Genomic DNA, 24,654 nt, shown 5'->3' with positions numbered 1-24,654 from the left:
AATGGGTATTCGAGGTGAAGGACGCCCGTTGTACGTTCGATCGAGCTCGAAGAGAACGACGAAATCATCATCTATTATAGCTTTAGAAGATTTATTTGGTGGCCTCAGTTTCACTTGTAGAAAAGACACATGCAACAGCACCAACCAATTTGTCCAAGCATTGAAGACTTTTACCGGACGTCTGGCGACGTCCTTCTATTGGGCAACGTGGCATATCACCATATCGCTTGCGTTCGAGCTTTTTGCCGATTCTATCGGGGTAGGGGTGATTTTTGTTCGTCTGTGCGCTCCGTGGTTCAAGCGCATTGTAGGAGTGTTTTCTATCGTGAAACGTGATGATCGCTCCCCCGGGCGAAACGCTGAGCGTTCATTACTCGGTAACACATCGGGGCACATGTCGTTTTTCTTGCGAAAGCCACGCTCCCTCCGAGAAAGCCCTCATCTAAGGCCAAAAAGACGTGCGGTCGTTTTGACGAAATAAAAACGCCAAAGCAAAGCTATGCGGGTGCAAGTCGGGGATCCTGAAGGGCCCTTGCTACCGGCAGGCGGAGAAAAACGACAAACAGTGCTAATGGGATAGGAACGAAACAGGACGAAGAAGCAAAAGGGCGAGGCCCTACGTCAAAAGCTGCACGAAAGACGACAGTACCACGAGATGCTGGTGAAAGCCTGTCTTCTCAAACATATCGAGGATCCACGTAGGCAGAAGTTGCGAGACGCCATCAGACCCCGTTTCGAGTCGCACTCTATGCGTGTTCTTTTCGCTGCTGTAGCACTGATGCATATCGCGAGAGATATGTATCGCGACGTGATGGACACCAAAACAGTCGAGGTTCCGGAAGAATTTTTCGACAAGACCTGTATTCGTCATCTGATGATTGGCACGCGGGAAACGTCGAGGAGAAATGCGCGAATGTATGCCCTCCACGAAAACTTCGCGAAATACCGCTCCAACGGTACTCGATACAAGGGTGACGCGGATATTTACGAATACGGGGCAATGAAGCACCACGAGAACCTGAAGAACCGCATGACCGTGAACCTCGAACATTTCATGATACGCGCCGTGTCTGCGCTGGACGCGGGCCCCTCTTGCAGAGCGACAAAGGCCATCATCAATGGCATCGCGAACGATAGTCAGAATGAAGATGAGATCGAATTCGTCGGAGCGAAGGCGTCGAACGAGAGCACGAGCGAAGCTTCTGTCATCCGTGCGGTTATAGGAGAGCACCGTGCGGTGCTGGGGATGCCGAATCCAGCAGAAAAGATATCAGAGTTGAAAAACATCAAGGAAAGACACGATCGCCTCGTCGTGCGATATTTCGTGTTTCTGGACCGACAACTCGATCCCGAGGCGGATATGGAGCACGGTGTGGAAGCAAACGAAGAGTCGTTGAAACGGTGGGCGACCCTAATGGGGAAGCGCTTCAACGTCGTTCCATTATGCATCATCAAGTTCGATTTTGGAACGATCGACGCCGGAGTCCTCTACGGCATCATGAAGGAGATCTGTCCGGGGGTTCGATGTAAGGAAGACAGGGTTCACCGGTGAAAACCGCGAGAAGCCCTGGAAGAATATCTTCGATTTCGAGCGTCTCGAAACGAGCAAGAAAACGGTATTCACGGGCATCATCGAAACCGATGGAGTATCCTAGTGTGTTCACGATCGGCAGTTGAAGGCAGCTCGTCCTGTTTCGTCCTCGATATCGCCGTCGGCGGAGCACGAAGATAACAAGAAGGCGTGTCCTACGACGAACAAGGTGCAGGAGAACGACTTTGTCGTCGGCGCGGACCCCGGCAACACGAACATCATTACCATCGCTGTACCCAAGCGTGCGGAAGATGATACTGAGGGTAGAGTACGTCAGAGAGATATGCGACTTTTGAGGCTCTCGAGCGCGAGATACTATCGAGAATCGGGAATCATGAATGCAGGGAAGAAAATTGAGACATGGAATGCAGGAATGAAGGATCACAGGGAAGCTATGAGCGAGGTGACGATCCGACATGCGGATTTTCAAGATTTTCCAGAGGTCATGGACACTCAAGCTGCGCATGACGAGGCGCTGTGGAAAGCGTACACCAAACTTCCGTGAGCTCGTCTGTGTTTGAGCTTGTATTGTGGGAAGGGAGCATGCGTTGACCAGCTTTTTCAATGAGTTGAGCGTCCTCAAGGAGGACAAGAGTCAGAGGCTCGTGGTAACGTATGGAGCAGGACGGCGGGTGACCCAAAGAGAGAGCATACCAGCACCGTCGACAAGAACGTGCAAGGAGTGCGCAGACGGTTTCGTGACCATACCGATAGATGAGTTCCGGACATCGTAATCACACACCACGAACTGGGCTGTAAACTCCAGAGGATCGAGATGGGAAATTGCCAGCGACCCGCTTGGGAGATAGGAAAGCACGTAGCGCTAACCGAAAAGGAAATGGCAAGAAGGCCACGAGTTCACAAACTCCTTGCGTTTGTTGCCTCTTGTTGAATGCACTGCTGCAAGGATTCCTCGCATTCGTGCCCTTCTGAACCACTACACTCTCGTCATCGTCCCGTCTTACAAACACCTTTTCTCCCCTATCTCCAACCGTCTTCTATTTTTCGTCAATTGCTCTTCATCGCTCGATTGTCGGCAGCAATACGATGTTTTGTTCGTTTATTTCCGGCGCCTGACGACACCGGGTACCCGAAATCCACGCCTTCATACTTTTCCCTCAGATTCTTTATTTCTCAAAATCAACGCGCTCGGAACGCTTCTTCTATAAACCGCGAAAAAGCATTTGGTTACCGATACCTGGGGATGGAGTACCATCGAAACGGAAGACAGAGGGTAGCAACGGACATGGTACGCTTCAGGCGAACGGAGGGTTGATTGGATGCTATACTTTTATGGACTATTCGTACTGGGACAGCTTCGACGTACCCGCTGGCCTCGACCCTATGCCGCTCTACTCCTTCACTGCAACTCATCCGCTGGTGCGCGAAAACGCTACGACTGGGACGACCGACACGCCCAGCGAGCTACCAGTGCTTTCGCATCGAGCACGCTGCGCTTGAACGGTGCGCTGCTCGTGGCACGCTTCACCAGCAACAGGATCTAGCTGCACCATGCTGGTGTCCTGAGTGCAGAGAGAACACCAGGAACCTCTCCCTCGTGCACCATGGAGACAGCTTCGGCTGCGATCGGGATCAAACAACCCGCCCGCGGCATTCTTCCGGTCTTCACAGGGAGTACAGGGCAGCTGTCTGACGCGGCTCGGAACAGAGTGCGTTTCGTGGTAGCGTCGGGCGGCAGGCCCGCGACACAGACACCCGCGTACAGAAGCGGGCTCTCCTCGAGTGCACGCAGTGAACTGTTACTCGTCGAGTTTGCACCTGAAAAGAAAGACTTGCACTTTGTGGCAGCGTTACCGATCGAGCAAACAGCACAGATAGCGTTGTTGGCTCGTGGCTTGGGTCCCGTTGTCTACTGCGCTGGCCAGGATGCCGAGCGTGGAAAACCGGCCTTGGAGGCCGTTCGGCTACCTCGACTAGAAGATGCCCTCGGCTGCTTCGGAGAGGCTGCGAAACAGCATGTCATTGTGAGCAATCCGGAGCCAGTGCCGAACGCGGAACTTCCACATCCGGAAACGCTTCAAGCGATGGATGTGGCGCTCACCGGCGAAAGCGTCGTGCTAGGCCTGGCACACACGCTACAACTACTCGACGCAAACACCCTGCAGACCCAGTGTGTCTGGAGCGTACCACATATCCCTAGAATGATCTATACGGGCCGACACCAGCTTGCCGCATTACACTGGACCTGCGCCTGCTTTGTCGACGAGCAAGCGCCTGGGCTGGTGTTCGCTGCACACACCAGCGGCGCGCTGCTACTGTTTGACCGCAGACAACAGTCGATCGCCGGCCAGTTCGAGCTCCATGCTGCTTCCTCGACATCATCACGAAAGAAAGCCGCGGAATGTGGGTCCCTGGCCCAGAGAGCCTACGAGCTCCTCCCGTGCGATACCGACAACGAGGCCCTGCGACTCCATGCGTTGCAGTCGACGACTCCACACGGCTTGAGCAGCACTGTGCTGGCAGCCGCACGCATGCCGCAGCAGTCCGGGGGCATTGTTGCCTCCACGGACGATGGCGTCCTGCTGTTTTTGGATCTCCTCCGAGGCCAAGTTCAGCAGCTCGCTGGTTCTGCCGTTGGTGATCGCGCACCATGGAGCGTCTTTGCCTCTGCAATCGCACTAGAAGCGTTAGATTCGAGCATACGCGTAGCGGTTGCTGCGTACGGTGCGAATGAAGAGCCAGTGGTCTCTACTTGGCGAGGCCGTCTACAGACAGCCGTGTCAGCAGCAACGCCGTCCATTTCATCATTAGACAGGACAGGCGCTGTTGATGGCGATCAGGTGCGCAGCGACAACGATGCCCCGACGATCTTTTGCGAAGGTTTTACATTTGAAGAGAGCGCTCGAGACCACGATGACCTTATTGTGGCGCTTGCATGGCACGATGCTGCGCGAAACGCCATGCTGGCCTCCCTCTCTGCAGATGGTCGTCTCGTGGTCCGAACTGGGGCCCGGCAAACACCCGTTGCGACCGAGGCAATGCGCAGCGCGTAATGTAGCCGCACCTCTAGCTCATGAAAACCAGGTGAATGGCAGCAACTCCGGCACTCGAGTCATGCCGCGGATACGTGCCGTATATCGAATCGCTCAGGTCGAGAAGCTATGTAGAATGCGCTCCTGCTGGTAGCCGCTGGCCCCCGCGAACCCCAATCATTCATGTTTTCAGATACAAGGCCCGTCGCGAGCACCCTGTGTGGCGACAGTAACGCTCAGTCCATGACGCTGGCAACTGCGCGATGTATACCAGCGCACCTCGAGTGTGCCCAGGAGACGACAACGACAACGACGACGACAACGCTTCCTGGCTCGGTATCGTCATAGTCGGCTGTGTGCAGCATCATGAACGGCACCGCGGGGCTTTCAGCATGGACAGTATAGCAACAGGACAGCACCCGGGAACCTGTCGGACGGCAGTATTTTCCGTGAGGCAATGCATTCGCGTGTGCTGTGCTCACGCCTGTGCTAATAGGGACTTGGACGCTTTCCGCGACCTGCCAAGGGCTCTTGTTCCCAGCAGCAGGCCGAGCGCGGGCGCGTCACGCGCAGCAGACGACGCTACCTGGAGCTGTTCCTCTTTCCGAACAGCGACTAGCTCAGCAGCTTGGCGCCTCTGATTCCCTAGTCCCCGATAAAACGCGACATGTCGCACAAAGTGCTGATTGGAAAACAGTGAGCAAGGACCAAGGTCGACGACAGCACCTGCATCGTGTCGTTCGGCGGGATCATTGTATGCGGTGCTTCCCTGGAAGGCGTCTGGGTGTGGGTGTCGTTTCTGGGTATATCACGCCAGACCGCTCGATGCGCTAACCCGAAAATACTGCTTTACGTTCTTGCGTGTGCTCTGCAGCCCGCTGAAACACTCGACGTGCGCTGAGCCCGAGACTCGAAGACGATCCATCGCTGGCGTCGGCGTCGGGCACCATCGCTTTCGTTTGCGGGATGACCTCTGGTTAGCCGCTTTACAGTCGTGGCGCTGGGGCTTCAGCGTTCGGGTTATGTTTTATGATGGACCAACAAAGAAAAGTGAACCAAGTGCTCTGGATTCTCATTCTGGATGTTGCGAAAACAAAAGCGAACCTGTAGAGCAATGTGGAGTTGGTGCGGAGGCCTCCAGTCCCTTACACATCGTGAAAACGCACGAGACTCTACATGGATGGACAGCAAGTGCGTTACATGCAGAGCGGTGCGTTGCGGCATACTCGTTCCAACCTGCACTGTCGTTTGTTTTTCTCGCAGATATGAAACAAAAAACGATCGCATCATGTTGATAGGAGAACAATTGCATGGAGACTCGATGCTGTCTCTGCTAGATTTCGGAACAACAGTCTTACTTGTACAGGTAGAGTATCCAACTGTCTGTTGTGTATTGTCCTGAACAGCACGCAGACGAAAAACAACGTTTTTTAAACGCTATCCGCACGACTGTTTCCTCGTCAACATATTCCACACAACACGTGTTCTAAGGAATACCATGAGACAACCCCCGGGTTAGGACTTTTTCGCACAGTTGATTCGAGCGGCAACGAAAAGATACGGATATATGAAGGGAAACGATCATCTCTATGATAGAGTGACGCGCGTCGAACAACAGAATATCGACGACGTATGGAAACCCGAGCGCCCTTAACAACGGTGGACAGATGTCCGTCTTAGTCGATGAGATTGAATTCGGAAAAATCATAAACCTGTGTGTGGGCACTCCAAGAGCGACAAACCGCTCTCCGCAAAGAGGAGACGTGCGAGCACGCCGATACCATGAACTGAAGCCGCAATGCTATCGTTTGGTCGCCTGCGAATCGCCAACAAGGACAGGCTCGTTTCACACCACGTTTTTCATCCAAGCACTTTTCTTGGCTTCGCTTTCCCGAATTCTTATGTGGTGCTCTTCAATGACGTCGCTTTCCATCGATCAAACGCGGTGAAGGAGTTTGCAGCTGAGATCGGCGTTGCGTTCCTGGTTACGCTGGCCGATTTTCTCCCTGTTTGCATACAGTCAGTGGCGTCGTATCGGGTTGGAAAACGCCACGGTCGCGCTGCCCGATCAATAGAAGAGTCGTTCGCATCCACGATCCCGTGTGTCTGTAAATCGTGCTTTGACAAACTGTGCTTTAGTACATACAGCAGCCCTGAACTACGCTGTTGTTTCTCTGCTCGTGCGTGGAAAAGCGCGTGCAAAGGCGCTTTGATGTGTGGGCGTGCTTGCGACAGAGAAGATGACCAGGATTCTTGAGGAATCGTCGATCAATAGACAGAACATGCGCGTTTCAGCACCGTCCGTCATCCAGTGCCTCTGCATGCCAAGCGATACAAACATACATGGAGTATAGCGAGCGCATGCATGCGTGTATGCAACCGCGCCAAATCGAAGACAAGGCGAAGAAGGAGCCCGTCTCAGCGAGCAACTACGACGTATTTGAAAACCTTCGAGAAGAGCACAGGCAGAGCTCCTCCAAGGTTTCTGGTTTACTCGGAGAAAATGGAAAGCAATGGACCGGGATGATGGCGTTCGATGGAATCTCAATCTGCATTCATTTCGTAAAAATTGATTCCGTGTCGAGCACCGAGACTCAATGCAAACTGTTCAACGCAGACGAAGAGAAACACCTTCTGGTACGCGTGGATCTGCGGTTGAACCGCGTCATGGCGCTTGTCGAATCCCTAGATCACGGTGATACCGCCAAAGACCTGAACGGGAAGCAGATGAAGCTGCACAACGTTTCCATCGCTCCGTCTGAACGGCAATCCGAAATGACGGACACCAGCAGGCATGCCAACAAGGGGCGTAACGGTATCGGGACTCGCGTGAACGCGCTGAGAGCCGTGTTGAGCAGAGGACAACGCTCTGTACGCTTCATGCTGAGCCTACGTGCGCGTCCATATAGCATATGCAAACGCGCTTTCCATCGATTCCACGAGACTGGGCAGCGTTCGCCACCTGTATCGCTTGTGCAGCGGTAAGATTTGTGCGTCGTCGAACTTGTCCAAAGGAGTTGCGAAAGCAACTGTTCTGCAAGACGCGTCGTTCGCTGGTAGATGACGACGCCAGACGAGCTGCAGCGCCAGGGGTGCACGCCCGCTCCGTCGACGGGAGCGTACACTGAGTGCAGGATTCGATTCTGTTCGATTCCTGTCAACGCCTCAAGCAATGCATCCACGCACCAGGGGCATACTTGTACGCCGAGCAACTTGCGAAGCAACTTGGTACCCCATGAAACGACACCGTCCAGTGGACAAACGTAGGGGGAACGTTTCCAGAGGAGCGCGCCCCATGCACCACCAGCATTAAATGAGACAATAATGAACATCAAACGCTGCCCCCGTGTCCCGCCCAGGCCGCTTCGCGACAGGCGCTTTTTCGGGCGGAGCGGCTGCGGAGCGCCCGGAACGTTGCGTTTCCAGCAACAGTACCGCTGCTGCGGCGGAGTTCGTGGCAACTGTGTGCCACATCGCGCACAGGTTGCTTTCGGGTTCGGAACATCCGAAGCATAGGCCCAAGCCTGGTGCCGGTTAGCAACATGGCAACAGCGCGCCCAGCAGAAGCACCGCCACCTCGAGCGTTGCGCGTCATTCATCTGCCCACCGGACTCGTGCTTCAGGATTGCTCTCGCTGGGCACCGGATCCTGCAGCATCACCAAATGCTGTCATAGACGCAGCAAACAGTGCGAGTTTTGAGAGAACGGCGGGTCCACAGCTGGCGCTCCCGTTCCACGCAGAGCCGTACCTGCTGCCGGCGCCGGCCAGTGCCTACAACGCCCGAGAGGTGCTCGGTATTGACGCTGCGGCAGCGCTTCTAGGTGCCACTTTCTTGAGTTCAGGTCCATACTTGGTCACCGTAACCGAAGTGAAGCGCGCTGGCTCTGTCCCGTTGCCAGTGACGAGTTCACCGCCAGGCAACGAAGCGTCGACGCGAGCCTCGGCAAGCTATCGACTAGCGCCGGTCTACACTGCCAGCCGCGTGCGACTGGTGAAACTACATCCACAGCCAGCAGTGAAGACGGATCGTGACGTATCTGTTTCGATGCTGAAGATGCTCGAGTCGGGTTTCCTCTTCTTCAGCTACGAGGCTGACCTGGTGCGCACGCAGCAGAAGCAGCTCACTGGAGCCAGTGGCTCCAGCTTCTGGTGGAACAAGCCCATGGTGGAAGCACTGGGCCCGGTTGCAAGCACCTGGGCAGTTCGTGCGATCATGGGATACGTCGGTACCGTCGAACTCCCTATTTACAGCTCTGCTATGGCGAACGGCCTCGGCGGGATCGAGCGCGTCTACGTCACCGTCGTGAGCCGGAAGAGTCGAAAGCGTGCCGGCACGCGTTACCACTCTCGGGGGATCGACCAGTCCGGGCATGTCGCGAATTTTGTTGAAACCGAACAGATTGTCTTCCATGAACATCGCTGTACCTCGTTTGTCACGCTCCGAGGTTCGATACCCGTCTTCTGGCGACAAACCAAGGGAGCACTTCGACCAGCGCCGGAGCTCGATGCTCCCCTGTTGCAGTCGCAGGCTGCGTTCACGCAGCACTTCAAGAATCTCAGCCGCTCCTACGGACGATGCACTGCGGTATCGCTCGTGAACAGCGAAGGCTCCGAGTCGACCCTGGCACGAGCGTACGCCCAACAGGTAGAGTTGGCCGCGAGTCGCGGCACTGATGCTCGACCCAGCTGGGCACCTCGGTTTGTCGAGTTCGACTTTCATCGTCACTGTAGTGGGAAGGAGTACGAGCGCGGCATCTGTGCGCTATTGAGTCGCCTCCTGAACGATCTGGACGCGTACGGCTTTCTCTTGGATGCGCGACAGCTGCAGACTGGCATTTTCCGAGTCAATTGTGTGGATTGTTTGGATCGAACTGGTGTCGTTCAGAGTATACTCGCGAAACAGGTTTTGCAGCAGCAGCTGGCCCTCATTTTGCGGGACACGAGCACGAGCAGACCATCCCCTGACGCGACCGGACGAGCGCAGCGGTCAATCCAGCTCTCCCCGGACGGTGAGTCGACGTTCGTGCGCCTCTGGGGCAATAACGCAGACGCGCTTTCCTACCAGTACGCCGGCACTGCAGCCATGAAGGCGGATATTGCACGTAGTGGGAAACGCTCCACCAAGGGCCTCCTGCAGGATGGCCTCAAGTCGGCAGTGCGCATTTTCAATAAGCATTTTGTCGATGACGATCGCCAAGACGCCTATGACCTCATGCTAGGATACGCGACTGTGGCTCGCGACGCAGACGCCTCTGGGGTACCGCTTCCAGACGCCGGCACTGGCGCTGCTTCCGATTCGGTCTGGACAATGTTCGACCAGCAGCAGTGGCTCACCGGAAGCGGCGAGCGTGTCCATGTCATGGTGCTGCTCCGAGACCGAGACCTCGTCGTTCGGACCCCTGAGCACATCGAGTACAGTTATCCACGCCAGAGCCTGGTGCAGTACGAGCGCACCGAACAGCATCGAGGGCGATATCGGTTGCGTCTCCGCTTCCGCGGTGAACAGCAGCCGATGCCGCTGGACCTCGTGTTTCCTCACCCGGCCCTGCGAGAGGTTTTCCTGCGTGCACTGCTCACCTGGGCGGGCAACTACGGACTCATGGTGCCGGCATCGTTGCTTCCGCATGCTCCAGCGGGGGCATTTCGAATTCAGATCCGAGTTGCGAGTGCCAGCAAGCCTACCTGGCCTGCAACGGCTGCAGACTGGGGCTTGCCGGGCCCGGCCGACCAGCCACCAACCGTGATTGCGCTGGTACTCCCGGATTCTGGTGCCTCGGGCAGGAGGTTCGGGCTCGCCGCTCTACCCCTGGACATCGAGGCGCACGGCCTGTACCGATGTGCGGCGGCGAGAGCGTTGCCGCGCGGTGGCGCTGCACTTGCCGTGCTGGTGCGCATCGACGCCGCCGACACCGTAGCCGAAGTCAGTGAGTCCTCGGTAGCCGCGGAGCACGGTCCGAGCGGCCTTGTGGCGATTGGTCTGCGTCTCTACGGCACCAGTGTATGTTTCGTCGGAGGTCGCTTGCGTGGACGCGGCGAGTTGCTCCCGGCGCTGCAGTCGCTCCAGCTCGGGCGCTCCGATCGGGATACGCTGCTCCAGTGGGACTACTGGTACGCTGCTGGGGCACTGGGCGACCTGAGCGGCCTCGCGATGCTGGGCGCTGCGGCACGGGCAGTTCATGTGACCACCGCGAGCTCCGAGTATACGGTGATCGACCAACGATCCGTTTTGGCGTGTAACGCGCCTCATCGAGCACGTCAGAGTTCCGGCTTGGCAGCTTCTGGACGCATTGAAGCACAGGATATTGCGGTTGCGGTTGACGAGTACATCGACGCAGCGCGCATTGGACCCCAGATACCCCTGCACCCGGTGCGGGTCAGTTTGGTGCTGGACTCGTTACAGGCGGTGCTTCATCAGTTACCGGTGGTGATGGCGACTGGAGCGGCTGGCAGCGCTCAACAACTCCACCATGCAGATACCCCGCTGCAGTATTATCTGAGCTTTTCCGGTGATATTCTAGCGGATATCTTTAGCACGCCGCTCTCCGGTCCGGTGATGAATCGTGCCCCGCGTTGGACAGGGCGATTTGCACTGCCGTACCTGCCCAGCGAGCTTGCGGAAATTCAGGAGCAGCTCATTTACGCACAGTTGATGATGATGTCACCGGTCGGTGACGACCAGGTCGCTGGCTCGTTGGTGCTCTCAGCGCGCGGGCTGGCGGAGCGGCATCCATTTCAGGTGCCGCTATTTCGCAGTGGACAGCTGGTTGGGCGCCTCGCTGGCTTTGCCCAGCTCCAGCAAATCCCCGAAGCTGCCTGGGGACCCTTCTCTGCCGGCATGAGTGAAACGACGCGATCTGCGCTCGCTGCAGCAGAGAAGGCGACGCTGCGGGCGCACAGCACAGCACGTGGCTCATCTACTGGTGACTCCTTGGATCCGAGTCTGGCGCTTCCTGTTGGCAGCGCTGCGGTGAGACGTTCACAGAAACGCCGTGTGAAGCGTCTGGTTGGTACGCTCGCGGACTGGGTTCGTGGCGAGCGCCGTGAGAGCACTGCCAAGTTTGGCGGACCCCGCTTTTCGATGACGAGTTACACCACAGCGGACCGCGCTTCCGTGCTGGGCGACGATGTTGACGCTAGCGGAGCTGGTGCAGGCGCTGGTGCTGGTGCTGGTGCTGGTGCTGGATACGATCCAGGCGTTGCCGCCGAGAGGACCTTCTCGATGCCAGCGTCAGCGGGCGCGTCCGCTGGACCAACACAGGGGAGTGTTACGGAGCATGCGGTCCCATCGGCAGTTCCACTGGAGTATTTGCTGCAACAAACTACATTAGAGCAGCGACATTCGGGCGTTTCGTCGGTTGAGTGCGATCGTACGGCTGGGGGCAAGGCCGCTGCCGCCGACGCCAGTCACTCTGCGGCCTTGCGTCCAACCTGGAATGCCGATGCGTCTGATGCCGTTGCCGACCCGCTTGCCGAAGACTGGGCTCGCTTCGATGATGCCTTGGTGTCTGACGGTTTCGGACGAGAGACCAACAACGAATCGCTGGCCGCAACCGAGTCGAACTCGCGGCCGGCTCAGGCGGAACGCGACTTGATTGAGTTCTGAATAGCATTGCGGCAACCTGGATGAGCATTTCAGGGCAGCTTCATTGAGACATCTGTGTGTGTGTGTGTGTGTGTGTGGCAAGTGCGGGTCATTTCGCGGCGCTCGACAACGGCCTGCAGCAAGGTCGCAGTCGCACATGACAGCGGTTTCTCGATGACGCTCGGTTGCGTTCGAGGCGGCCGCAAGCATCGCTTGCCCGCAGCGTGGAGCGGGGAACCGGCAGCGCACCGCTGGAGACCTGTTAAGCATGCAGGCAAGTAAGCACATGTGCATACATACATTCACAGTGTCCGTGGTGCGTTCAGGGCGTTTTCGTGGCCTCTGGGTCGATGCCGGGGCCTTCCGAAGGACGTCGGCAACTGGCCTTCCATGGATAATACGTGATCGTACGCGACACTTCAGCGTACGTTCCTGGTACCTGCTGTTCACCGCAGATCGTGCCCGGATTCTGTTTTATGGGATTTCAGTACCAACATCGCTAAGAAGGTGCCTTCAGATCAGTCCTACGTCCTTGCGCGGTGGACGGAAGCGAAGCGTCCAGTTGTTCGAACGTGCAGGCAGCATGCTTCGATGCAGCGCGCTGTGCACCGGCGCGGCAGCTTCGGGATCCTGCCTTTATTGGCCAGCTCCGAAGCGCTATGGTCACTGGGCCCGCTTTTCATGCATATTCTCGCGTAGCGGAAATAGACGTTGATGGATGTGGTGCTCCCGAAGGGTTTTTTTTTCGTTCAGGGGATCACGTGCCGCATCGCACTGGCGCGGAAGCGTCGCCGCTCTGTCTCCCGTGTAGAAACGCTCGTCGTCCTTATATCGACTTGGATAGCGTATACGCTGGTCTACGCTCGCTCGCATGATATACATCCTGTGTACAGCGTCAACAAGCAGCAAGTCGACTTGCATAGGCGGTTTCCGGTGCAAGTTATGAACGCATGTGTGCGTACGCCGATCCGGCACGCTCCTGGACCCACAACACGTACAATGTGGTCGCTGCTGGTGCACGTAACGACGCGACGCGATGCATAGCGCGGTTCAGAAGACAGCACTGCAGCCTGCACCCCGAAAAAACGCCGTCTGCAGCATCCACAGTCGAGCGCCGCGTCTGCAACGCGCACGCTCGTACCGCTTCGCGTGGCTGCGGCCGACGCTAGCCATAAACACACCACGCATTTGCTGTGAAAGTCAGATGTCGGTAGTTACTGGGTTATTCGCGGGCATGGCTGACCACAGGGGAACCGCTTCGAACAAGTATGTTGTACTGTGAGCGTCTAGAGCAGGATAGAGCAGGCGTGGCGGGCATGTGTTGGAGCGCCAGCGTTTTGAACTTGGACGTGAATGCGACTTAACTGTACATAACTGTATCTTTCTAAACCAAGTGCACCGATCCATTTCAAATGCCGGGAGCGTTTTCGCTTCAAAGCGATTCCCGGCAAGGAACGCCTCCACTGTTCACGATACTCGTCTGCCGTCCATGAGTCGGATCTTGCGAGATCATCAGCAGGAAAACCTTCAGACTGTGGAAAAGGAAGCATCAAAGCTCGATGACGTCTCCGAGGAGCTATTGTCGGACAGCGCCCTCATTCGAGCGCTCTCACTCGGTCAGGGCGAGTGGAAGCGCGTTCCACTCGCTGTGCGACAGCACCTCCGACACGTCTTCTCTCGGGTATCGAGACTCGAAAACCAAGTTCTGCCGTCCAACTGGGAGGAGGTTTTTACGTGTCTTCCGCTGCAGGAACGCGTTCGTGCTTGTGAGCAGCGCATTCGCAGCCTCGAGCGCAAGCAAGCCGCGCAGCAGCGTCAGCCAAGTGGTGCAGGACCCGAAACGGTTACCCACCAAGACAGTAAGACTCAGTTTGAGAGCCTCCACGAAGCCGTTCTGAACTTGGCATGCAAAACCGCCGCATCGGTGCGGAGCCTCGATACGCGCTTGCGGCATCTGGAGCAAGCGCGTCGGAGTACAAGCTCGGGAGCGAATCAAGAACATGTTGCGGAGCACAACGAGCAGAGCATCGCGGAAATCGCTCAGTCATTGGCAGCGCTCCAGCAGCAGGTCAAGGAACTGCAGGAGAACGCCGGAAACCTCTTGCGATCTGGCTGCAACGAGTCGACGCCGTCTGCAGCCGTCGAGCCGAGCCCCCTCTTCGCCGTTACACGTCTAGATAAGACCATTGGCTCGTTGCAGGCGCAGCTCTCGGGACTGCTCCAAGACCAGCGGAGACAAGAGAATTCGACCGAGAAACCCAGTATGGCGAGCGGCATCGATTGGCAAACCCGAATTCCGGAGATCGTCCGCGAGCAGCTTCGAGCGGCCGGTCTCGTGGAGCCACTGGAAACTACCGTAGAGCGATGTGTTGCGCGAGCCGTGCAAGCGCTTCGAGACGAGATGCGTCAGTGCCTCGTCGATAAGGTAGACCGGGACGCCTTGGACGCCCGACTCGTCAATCGTCCAAGCAAGGCCAGTGTGTTGCAAGCATTCCAAAAATTACGCGATACCATGCGCTCAGAGATGGGAGCACTCGAGGATCGCCTTTTACAGCGCATAAGCCGAGAGCCGGGCATCGCTGCCGAACTCGAGCAATGCCGCGTCGAGCTCAAACGGATAGAGGCTCAATGCCACGAACGAGGTGAGCGTCTCGAACGCGACCTATTGGATACGCGTCAGCGCCTGGAGCCACTCGAAGCACGTATGTCCGCAAATAATCGCGAATACTCCTCGTTTTTACTGTCGTTGCGAACACCACCAAGTCAGGGTGATGCACGAGAAGGCACTGCTCCAGCGGTAGAAGCAGCGGTGCAGGCACCGGCTCACGAGGCTGATGCCGACTGTCAGGCAGCTCCGTCAGCCCAGACAGAATCCGTCGTTTCCGAAGCCGGAAAGCGTCTCGTCCGCCCGACTAGCGCTTGCCATGAACAAGGTGAGCAGCCCGCGTTCAGCGATGAGATGGATGCGCTGTGCAGGGAACTCGAGGCGTTGCAGCGCCAACTCATGCAGCTGACGCATCGGGAGGGCATTACGCCCGTTTCCAATGCCGCAACGGGTCATCAGGTCGCGGCGGAAGTGCATACAGTGACGCGTTCACCATCGCGCGAGCACACATCCGGTCATTACGCGAATCTTGATACAGAAAAGGCGGCGGATATTCGTCCAGCGAAAGCTCACGAATCCGACTCCCAGGAAAGTGACAGCGGTGATCCCCGGCACGACGGTTGCCGGCAAGGCGCACCAATGCCACCACCGGGCGACGCTGCGCAGCTACCCCTCGCTGATGCACGATCCCGCACTGAGGCATTCGAGCGTACCGGGCGACACAGAGCAGCGCTATCCGCGAATGCACTGCCAAACACGCCGTATTCAAAGCGCCGCGTGAAGCGCTCGCCCGCGGCGCCTGCGTCCGATGCAGGGCGCACCACACCGCCCGCACTGACCAAGACACCGCAGCCAAAAACCCGACACGCAACCAAGCATGAACCAGAAGGGTCTCTATCAGCGCCACCGCTACCGTCAAAACTGGCTTTCGGTGAAGATGCGCCGCCCCAGGCCCTGGATACCTCGACACCGTCAGCAGCAACCTGGTATCATCGTCGTGCGAGCCTCGCGAATAGTGCTTCCAAGCAATGCGAAGAATTGGAGCGCTCCGTATTGCTCGCTGACCCAGACGAAACCCTGAACCAAGCGGAAGCCGTGCACGTCCTCCATTCCATAGACAAGTTCTTGAATGAGTGGCGCACTGCCTTACAGGAACGCACCTGGGCTCGATCAATCGAAGACGAGAATAGTCGAGCGATTGGTCTGGCACTTGCCGAGGTCCGCGGCTATCTCAACGCCGAAATGTGCGCTGAACGCGGTCTCCGTGAGGCCGCCCAACGTCTCTTTGCGCTCGCTCACTCTATTGAGGAGCGCATGGACCATGAACGAGCAGCGTAGGCGTCTGCTGCAGCGGTTCCCGGCAGATGCGACGACAGGCATTCGCTGTGTCAGCCTGTTTGGCGCGTTGCATACCTAACTAACTGGATGCAGAGCGCGCGCTGTGTTCAGCGGAGGGCGCATCTTGGCGAGCTCCGGGGAAACCGTGGTCCCCGCAAGACCCGCAAGACCTTTTGACGTGCGCGCAGCATACCTCGTTGGGTCAGGTGGGCGTTGAACGGTCGCTCGAGCGCGGGGGCCATTGCGAAGCCGACGCTCTTAGCACCGGCTTTCAGGTTCATGGACGGGATACCGTCTGTGCCAGCGTCAAACGATGTGCCTCGCTGGGTTTTGTTGGAAAAAACCCCGGCTTGGGGAGCAAGTCGCGAAATCTCCATCCGTTCACGCTCACGTCGAGCAAAGCGGTGAAGAGCGCCCCACTGGATGCGATCCCTGCGCTTACTGCTTTCCGTGCCCAAGCGTCGTTTCCATGGGAATAGACGAGAGGAGCGCCTCGGGGAGCATACCCCCTGCGCCGTATCACACCGCTATTGTGGAATGTCGTTGCTTTGATAGCCAGGAATACAAGATGATTCCTCGTTCGGACGGAATCGGTTTTTTGTGACAAGTTCAAGAAATGTTCGGCATGCGCTTGTACACTAGTCGTCAAAGAACGACGTCGGTGTTTCATCTCTGTAATCGAACGGCACGACAGGCTGCACGTACGGGTTGCCCGGAACCAGAAAGGCCGAAAACGTGAAGCATGCGTAATTTTTTCATGCACTACCCATGAGAAAAGGAGAGGCGTGGCGCATTGTACGTATAAACCGGATCACGGTGTAGCGAGATATGGGAGCCTTTGCTTGAGCGCTGCGCCTATGATCTTGACTCCGGTGACGTGACGAATCCCAGCGGCAAAACGTCAAAGTCCGCACTCCGATACCAACGCGCCAGAATCCTCATACATGAATATGAATCCGGAAGCCTTTATTGCCACACCTTGAATATCGCTGCTGCACGTCTAGAAACGTTCGGGACATACGAATAGCAGGAACACCGCGGACATTTCAGTGTTCCATGTTCACCTGACGTTGGTCTAGGAGGCGCCTACTAGGACGCGTTGCTGATATCATTCGCAGCCTGCTTGAAATCCCGCACTGGAGAACTGCTAGAACGACGCAGTATCATGTATGGCGTGCGGCGATGTTCGCAGGCCCGAGGCTTCCCGCCGCTCTCCCGGCTCCGATGGCATACGCTTCCAACAAGCCGCGTTCCCCAACAGCACCCGAGTCTGTGCATCCGCTAGCACGCTTCATGAAGACTTGGTGTTGCATCAAAGCGAAAGCTTTCTTGAGGTTTCACGATTTTCTGAGGCTCTGTCCCTTTGGTACAGCGGCGCACCTGGGGCGGTACACGGTGGCGTTGTCGCTCCCCACACGAGACTTGCCTGAAGCGTGTTCAAATAGAGGGCGTACCCCGCTCAGTTACAGGCACTCGTATACGGCCCAATTAAGCGATGCCGAGTCTGGTCGAGTTCACGCGCACTTGCTGGCACCCGAATGCCCAGCGAGGCGCTGGTCGCTGCCTGTGACGTTGTGCCCCAAAACCGCTTCGTTCAACTTGATGACATAACCTGTCGTCGCCGTCGCACGCATCATTCACTCCTAGTCCATCAATGGAACCTCCCGGAACCGGTTCCCCGACCTCGACTGCGGCGATCAGCACTACAACCTCCGTCAGGGGCGTAGGATGCCCGACGTTTCGCTTCGAGGGAATCGCTGGCGCAGCTCGCTCGGGAGCGACTGTGTCCGATACGAACTCGCGGCGACCGGAGCGCTTTGGAGCACGTGCCTCTACGAGCGTCGAGGAAGCAACCAAAGCGATGCTTCGCCTGCAAACCAAGAGCTGGTGGTGGCGATGCGGTATACAGCGACGATCAGTGGGAGCCTGGTTCGGTGGACACAACCTCATTCGTTCTGGTGACGGGAGCCGGGCGCTACGACGTCCAGAGCAGCCGCGATCTGACCCAGCTGGGCGCTACGTACAGCAGCGTCCAGCCTGGGGTCTAGTTCATCGTCTCTGTCAGGTGGTCGACCAGCAACAAAGAACCGAATGTGTCGCTGCAGGTACCCGTTTGTCGTGCGTGGACCGGTGGCGCCCCCGAGGTGCGCTTCGGAGGCGTTCGAGTGCGGCAGCGGACTCGCTTCCGCCCCACGTTCCGATCAAGATGCCAGCGCTATCACCTACCATGAAAGCCGGTAACCTCTTGGCGTGGAAGCGACGGGAGGGTGAACCTGTAACCGCCGGGGATGTGTTGGCGGAGATCGAAACCGATAAAGCCACCATTGAGTTTGAAAGTCAGGAAGAGGGCATTTTAGCGAAAATTCTTGTTCCCGACGGCACCCAGGACGTTCCCGTGGGCACCTTAATTGCCGTTCTGGCTGAAGATGAAGAACACGTATCCGCGTTGCAACGTATGGACTGGAATTCTGCAACGAAACCGGAGAGCACCTCTGTTCAGCGCCAAAGGTATGCACTGGCGACGGAGATGCAGCAGCAGCAGCAGCAGCAGCAGGCCTCGTCGGGCTCCACAGAGGCAGACACGTCAATGACCCAGCAACTTGAACAGGAATCCGAGCCGCTGCCGTGGCGGTATGGACCGGCAGTGGCCACCATGTTGGCGAATCACGAACTACCAGCGGCGTTGGTACAAAGGTTGCAACCCAGTGGACCTCGCGGTCATGTCCTCAAGGGGGACTTGCTGCGCGTGCTGGCTGCAGCAAAGGGTTCTGGGGCAGCTTCGACGCGTCGCGATTCACAGAGCGCTGCTGAAGTGCAGCGGTCGTCGTCTTCTTTCGTGTCATCGACACCGCATGGGCCGGGAACAGGTACGGCAGCTGAGGGCTCCAGGGTGCTGCCGTCGCGAGAACACCAGCAGGTACCAACATCATCATCGCCATCGCCAGCAGCAGCAACACCAACAACAACAACAACCCAGTTTCGCGATATTCCCCTGAGTCAGGTACGACGTGTGATTGCGGAACGCCTGCTAGAGTCCAAACAAAAGGCACCCCACGCGTACCAGTCCATTGTGGTGAACTTCGAGGCACTGCTCGAGCTTCGCCAGACCATCAACATGTTGGCAGCAAATTCGTTGCAGGCGCTTCGAACACCAAAACTCACCGTCAACGACTTGCTCCTTCGTGCAGTGGCGATTGCACTGCGGGAGCATCGATCGCTGAATACCAACGCAGAACGAGTCGACCTGGCGTTTGCCGTCGCCACGCCGACCGGTCTGATTACCCCGATCATTCACGACGCGGACACCAAAAGCGTCAGTGTCATAGCTGCGGAGTCGCAGGATCTTGTTCAACGAGCTCGACAGAACAAGCTCAAACTGCACGAGTTCCAGGGCGGCTCGTTCAGCATCAGCAACCTGGGGATGGTACCGGCGATCGCGCGTTTCACGGCGATTATCAACCCACCACAGGCAGGTATCTTGGCGATCGGAGCACCTCAGAGGCGTCTTGTTCCGAGAGCTGCAAACTTGACGTCACAGTCATCCGTGGAACCGCTGGATACCGAGCGACTGCGTTTTGCCACGCTCACTCTCAGCTACGATGCAGGACGCGTGCAGCGAACAGCGAGTCTGGCGTTTCTGCAGGACCTGCAGCGACTGATAGAAAGCCCGTCATGGTTGTTGGTATAGTGTTCGCGTTCAAGCACGAATGGGGGTTTTCCGAATGCGTCAATGGTTTTGATGTGAACTCGGGTCGGAACCAGGTGGCGTGGTGCTGACGAGTAGCGCGCGTTGCTGCTCGAGTCGGCAGCAGGGCATCGATAGAAAGCAGCGCATAGCGCTGGATCGGTTGGTATCTTCGGAAGATGCGCCCGGATTCTTCGGCTGTTGGCGCAAGGCTGTCGATGTCTTGTGTCGTTGAATGATCGAGAAGCTCGTCCAGAAGCACACGAACACGAACAAACATCAGGGGCGCTCAGCTTGCCTTCATGCGGTTGAGAATTGCGTCCATTCGAATCTCGCGCTGGTTACCCAGAAAAGTAGCGTACTCCTAGCGTTGAATAGACACGCAAATCAGCAGCGCTAAAGTCTCCGCAACGGACTCCGGCATATGCCTGGGCACCGCCAAATACCACGGCACAAGGACGACGATTTCTCTGGTTGCATCCCCTCAACTGCGTATCGCGATGGCTCGAGGCGTGGCTGCAGTGGCTGCCATGCCAAAGTTGCCCTGTGAATCCTACGTCGAGCGACGGATGTAAAGTGCGCGATTGTCGATCTGGCTCCCAAGCTCTTGAGCAAAGCGTTCTCGGGAACATGATCCGATGTTGGCGTTTAAACGAGGCGTGTTCGAGACCGCACGCGACGAGAAGCTGCTGACGCGTGATCCAGGCGTAGGGAAAGGAATGCACGACTGAACTGCTGGCTCTGTGGGGGCGTTTCAATAGCCTCCCGCCCCAGTCCCAGATGTAGCGTCTTGGTAGTAGTCGAATGACGGCAACGGTGGCGTAGGCAGGCATACGTAGCTTTGGCTATTTCGGTTGCGTTTACGTCCAGAGTCCTTCGACGCGTTGCACCTGGAATGCGCTGTTTGACCAGAATCCAGATGACTTGCGACACCCTCGAACTAGGTTTCGTAAAGTAAGCGATTCCAAGATCCAGTGCGTATGTGCAATGCTCGATTCTTGTCCGTTCTTTGCGTGGGGCATGTTCAAATCACGCAGTCCTCAATTTTTCGACTTTTCTGGTTCAAGGCAAAACGTAGACGCAAGCATTCGCGCCACTGGAGCGACCAGAAAACCAAAACTTGATCCCGTCTCTGGACGACTTGTGCAGAAGCTTATTCGGAAACTTCGCGAACCTTCTCAAGCCAAAGATTAGATTCACTTCGAAGAGAGAAACACTCCTCTCGCTGTGGTCATCGACGAAACGGCAGTCCACAGCAGCTCGATACGTCCCATGCGACACGCTCCGAGAGGCGCTCGTCTCTTTCGCTCGCTCGGAAACCGGCCTTGGATGCAGTCGTCTCAGCGATGGCTTCTAGTGGCGAGTGCCTTACAGTTTCGCACGAAGGGCGCGTAGAAGGATCGAAATTTCTCGACTTGTGCTCCAGCCCGGATTCTCGTATCCGGGTCTCGTTGCATCAAGGACAACATCACACACTACTGATTCTATATCGAAGGTGACACGCTGCGCTGGCGCGTGCTGCGGAGAGCGTACCCCCGACCGGGGAAATCGCCCAGAAGAACAAGAAGCTCGCAGTTCTTCGGTACGGCACTGGGCAGAGAAAAGCAGGGCATCGAGGTGTACCTGCTGCTACCATTCGTTGCGTGTACCGAGCAGTGAAGCAAGCGGTCACTCGCCTCCTGGCGGTGCTCAGCGCAGCACCTACGGTGGATACGCAGGAACACTTGACCACATCCGAGTTCGATCGCTGCGAAAAGCGCATCGAGCCTATGTAAAAAACACGATCAACATGCCAAGCGATGTCTGCATACCAGTTTCCGTCTGGGCGTGCTATGCTTTGACAAGAACTGGTAACAGCGAAATCGGCACTTTACCGCTGCCACCAACGTCTGTCAACTGCTGACTACGGAGCTGGAGGAACAGGAAAGAGCGGCGCACTTCAAACCTGAGACAAGACAGAGGAAAAGCAAGAAATCACAGAAAAAACCCTGTATGGATCTCAGTGGAAAGCGGCTCAAACGTTAACTTTTATGCACGAGCTGGAAGACCCCTCGCATTCTAGTCCAGCACGGCTGTCACTAGGATACGGAAACGACTCTGCTATGCCAGGTAGCTTGCGGTTGTCGTGCAGCTCGACAAGTGGCATCGAGCGGCCGGCGCTGAGCGTCGGTGCTGTCTGTACGGCGTGCCGCCGAGGGCGCCGCCAGACCCACATCACCACGATCGCTGTTGCCGTTGCGTAGCTCGCGCATGTTCCCCGGAGCCTGCCCCATGATCGTATCCGACTCGTTCGGTGTATCGGGGTAACCTGGAAACCGTTGCGCCAGCTCTGCTATATCCTGACAGATCTCGTAGGTTGCCAGCGGTTTGCCCAGATCCCGTGCACGAATCGCCATACGCAGGAGGAGTGTCTCGTCGGCGAGCCACTCGGCGAGACGATTCGCAATCGCAACGGGTCCCTGGTGGTATTCACCCACACCATGATTGACCACAAAAGGTACATTGCCTTCCTCTTGGCCCGGGAGAAAGCCGCTCAGCATTATCGGTACGCCCCGAATCAATGCTTCGGCGATGGTACCGGGTCCGGCTTTCGTGACAATGGCATCGGCGGCCGCCATCAACTCACCCATATTGGAAACGAATCCGAATACCGTTAGGTTCGTACGCGTCTCCGTGGTGTGCGCGTTATCACCGTGTCGGGACTGCCGCTCGCGGGCCCAGCGCGTCAGTTCGTTGCGCGCTCTTTCGTTGCGCCCGCAAACAACGATGACCTGGAACTGCGGCGATGCAGGTGGTGACTGCGCACGCAACTCCGTCGCCAGAGCGTCTAGTCGTTCGACGACCGCTCGTGCAATACGCGTGAGGCCGCCAACGCCATCTCCACCGCCAACAATGAGAACTGTTCGCCGATGCTCCGCGAGGAAACCGAGCCGCCGGCGCCACGCACGTCGCGACTCGAGGATGCGTTGCGCTCGATTCAGGGATTCGAGCTCGGACTCGTAGTTTCTCTCGGCATCGGCCCAAAACTCGGGGCGAACTGGTAAACCGTGTTGTCGAATGCGCTCGGGATGCACACCACAACGGATCGCCAACTGCCGCACCGCATCCGAGGCCACGAACACCAGGTCCGCGTCGGGATCGAACCAGGTTGCGTGCGCACCACCCAGGTCAGTTACCACAGTTACAAAGGGGATTCGTTCCCTAATGCCCATCTTCTTGAGTACCCGAAGAGGCAGCATCTGAGTCAGGGGGTGCAGCGAAATCACCAGGTCAGGTCGGATGCAGTTTATCGCTGCGCGGATGCGATCGTGCAAGATCGCATTTGTGACCTCCTCGGTGAGTCGTCGCGTGAGCGGAAACGACCCGTAACAATATGTAGCTCGCCATAGAGGCGGATTCTTAGCCAGAAACTGGTACGACTGGGGCATGGAGCTGAAAGGCCACAGCGTCCACTCGGCCCACATGTCGACGATGAACCATTCGAATGCTCCAGGATAGAGTTCGTTCATGGCATCGCGAATGGCATACGCGGAAGCACGATGACCACCGCCGGTATCCGAGATGAGCAGAAGTGCGCGTCGAGGGCGCGATGCAGCCTCGCCAGCCTCGCTCCCGTCCGGCATCTCTGCACTGCTGTCGTCGTCATCGTCGTCGTCGTCGTCGTCGTCGTTTGAGGCGCTGAGTGGGGACCACGGTGGCAAGGGCACCGTTTCGCTTGCGTTCATTCCTGAAGCGCCGTCGCCTCCGGAGCCACCAGCAAAGCCACGCGCGTTCAAGCTACCAGGTTTACCGGAACCAGCACGCAGACCGTCGTTCGCATCAGCCGAGTGGCTGTTCACGAACCTGAACTTGAGCCCTTTGCCGGTGCCCGTTGCCCTCTGCAGTAGAATGGAGTCTCGTTGTCTTGATTGAGCACACTGCATTTCCAAGACACTCGGGTAAACAGAGGCTAGAGGCCAAGTGGTGCTCAGTGCGTTTGCTGGCAACTCGACACCGTTCCCTGAACGGCGCGCTCTTGCCCGACGTACAACCGTTCTCGGTCGCGTTTCCCGCTGTGAGAGAGTTTCGCTTGAGGATACTTGCTCGAGCGTTAGGTTTAGAGGGAAAATGAAAGCCGGAAGGGTGCGCATTGCGTTTGAGCCTTCGTCGTGAAACGCAGTTGCGAGACGAGTCGCATGGATGCGTTCGTAGGACGCCACGACGCATCGCTCGCTGGATGCCTGCGCGCGCGCAGCCAGCAGTGGCATTCGGAAACTGTATAAAACGGCATATGTACAATGCAGCATGAAATTGGACAATGCTTGTCGAGGCTTTCACCTCCATGAAGTTCCCCACGCGTGTGCGTGTCATGAAACGCTGGTTCGCGGTGCGTAGCAGAAGCGTTCAGGTGAAGAAATATGGAATCCAAGGGAATGATATGGATATGCAAATCGAGGATCCTGGAGCGTTGTCATCGCCGAGTGCCGGAGAAAAACGAAAACTCCTCTTCTCGCCGACTATCGAGCGAAGAGGAGCAAGTGACGGAGCACATAGGGAAGAGGAAGAACATGGGAGATAGGCGAGAAAACGTGTTTGTACGACGGAGCGATGACGAGACTGGAGTGATACAGAGGTCGCAAACTATAGCAATCCTCGTAATGGTGAGTTCATCCAGAAGCAGCAAAAGCATGGAGTTCGCGAACCGAGACTTTAACGCAACCATCAATATCAGATGATGTGCGTTGCTGGAGGCGAGGTCCGAGGAGCTGACGCGATCGAGCTTTGCGGGGCAGCCTCTCAGGTTCAAAGTTTACAAGGAAAAGCTGAAGTCGATAGTAGGTGGTCAGTTAAAAAAGAACCGCTGGGAGGCGTCTGCGCGT

The 24,654-nt window shown here is 57.1% G+C and overlaps 5 protein-coding genes and 1 non-coding gene across 6 annotated transcripts, besides 3 other annotated features; 4 read left to right on the top strand and 2 right to left on the bottom strand.

The window, feature by feature from the left end:
* Positions 1 to 578: 578 nt before the first annotated feature.
* Positions 579 to 2,383: a sequence feature (repetitive element).
* A 773-nt stretch (positions 2,384 to 3,156) lies between these two features.
* On the top strand, positions 3,157 to 4,605 carry CYME_CMI278C (hypothetical protein; the record flags this gene model as incomplete). Its single annotated transcript, XM_005536367.1, has 1 exon — positions 3,157 to 4,605. The coding sequence occupies one exon, from the start codon at positions 3,157 to 3,159 to the stop codon at positions 4,603 to 4,605; it is 1,449 nt and encodes a 482-aa protein (XP_005536424.1).
* Positions 4,606 to 5,595: 990 nt separating this feature from the next.
* Positions 5,596 to 7,821: a sequence feature (possible transcribed region).
* Positions 7,822 to 8,126: 305 nt separating this feature from the next.
* On the top strand, positions 8,127 to 12,188 carry CYME_CMI276C (probable inositol polyphosphate-5-phosphatase; the record flags this gene model as incomplete). The annotated part of the gene is made up of 1 exon (XM_005536366.1): positions 8,127 to 12,188. The coding sequence occupies one exon, from the start codon at positions 8,127 to 8,129 to the stop codon at positions 12,186 to 12,188; it is 4,062 nt and encodes a 1,353-aa protein (XP_005536423.1).
* Positions 12,189 to 13,656: 1,468 nt separating this feature from the next.
* CYME_CMI275C (hypothetical protein) lies at positions 13,657 to 16,110 on the top strand (the record flags this gene model as incomplete). The annotated part of the gene is made up of 1 exon (XM_005536365.1): positions 13,657 to 16,110. The coding sequence occupies one exon, from the start codon at positions 13,657 to 13,659 to the stop codon at positions 16,108 to 16,110; it is 2,454 nt and encodes an 817-aa protein (XP_005536422.1).
* Positions 14,895 to 17,837, bottom strand: CYME_CMI274T. Its single transcript, XR_002461337.1, has one exon. It is a non-coding gene; the product is annotated as a hypothetical transcript (transcript).
* On the top strand, positions 17,765 to 19,798 carry CYME_CMI273C (dihydrolipoamide S-acetyltransferase, precursor; the record flags this gene model as incomplete). Its single annotated transcript, XM_005536364.1, has 1 exon — positions 17,765 to 19,798. One exon carries the CDS (start codon positions 17,765 to 17,767, stop codon positions 19,796 to 19,798), a length of 2,034 nt encoding a protein of 677 aa, XP_005536421.1.
* A 1,311-nt stretch (positions 19,799 to 21,109) lies between these two features.
* Positions 21,110 to 22,844: a sequence feature (possible transcribed region).
* On the bottom strand, positions 21,874 to 23,925 carry CYME_CMI271C (MGDG synthase; the record flags this gene model as incomplete). The annotated part of the gene is made up of 1 exon (XM_005536363.1): positions 21,874 to 23,925. The coding sequence occupies one exon, from the start codon at positions 23,923 to 23,925 to the stop codon at positions 21,874 to 21,876; it is 2,052 nt and encodes a 683-aa protein (XP_005536420.1).
* Positions 23,926 to 24,654: the final 729 nt, after the last annotated feature.

This window comes from Cyanidioschyzon merolae, chromosome 9 (assembly GCF_000091205.1).
Source record: "Cyanidioschyzon merolae strain 10D DNA, chromosome 9, complete genome".
Taxonomy (NCBI): domain Eukaryota; phylum Rhodophyta; class Bangiophyceae; order Cyanidiales; family Cyanidiaceae; genus Cyanidioschyzon; species Cyanidioschyzon merolae.
Note: the sequence above shows the minus strand (reverse complement) of the source record. Positions and strands in the feature narration are given on the sequence as shown.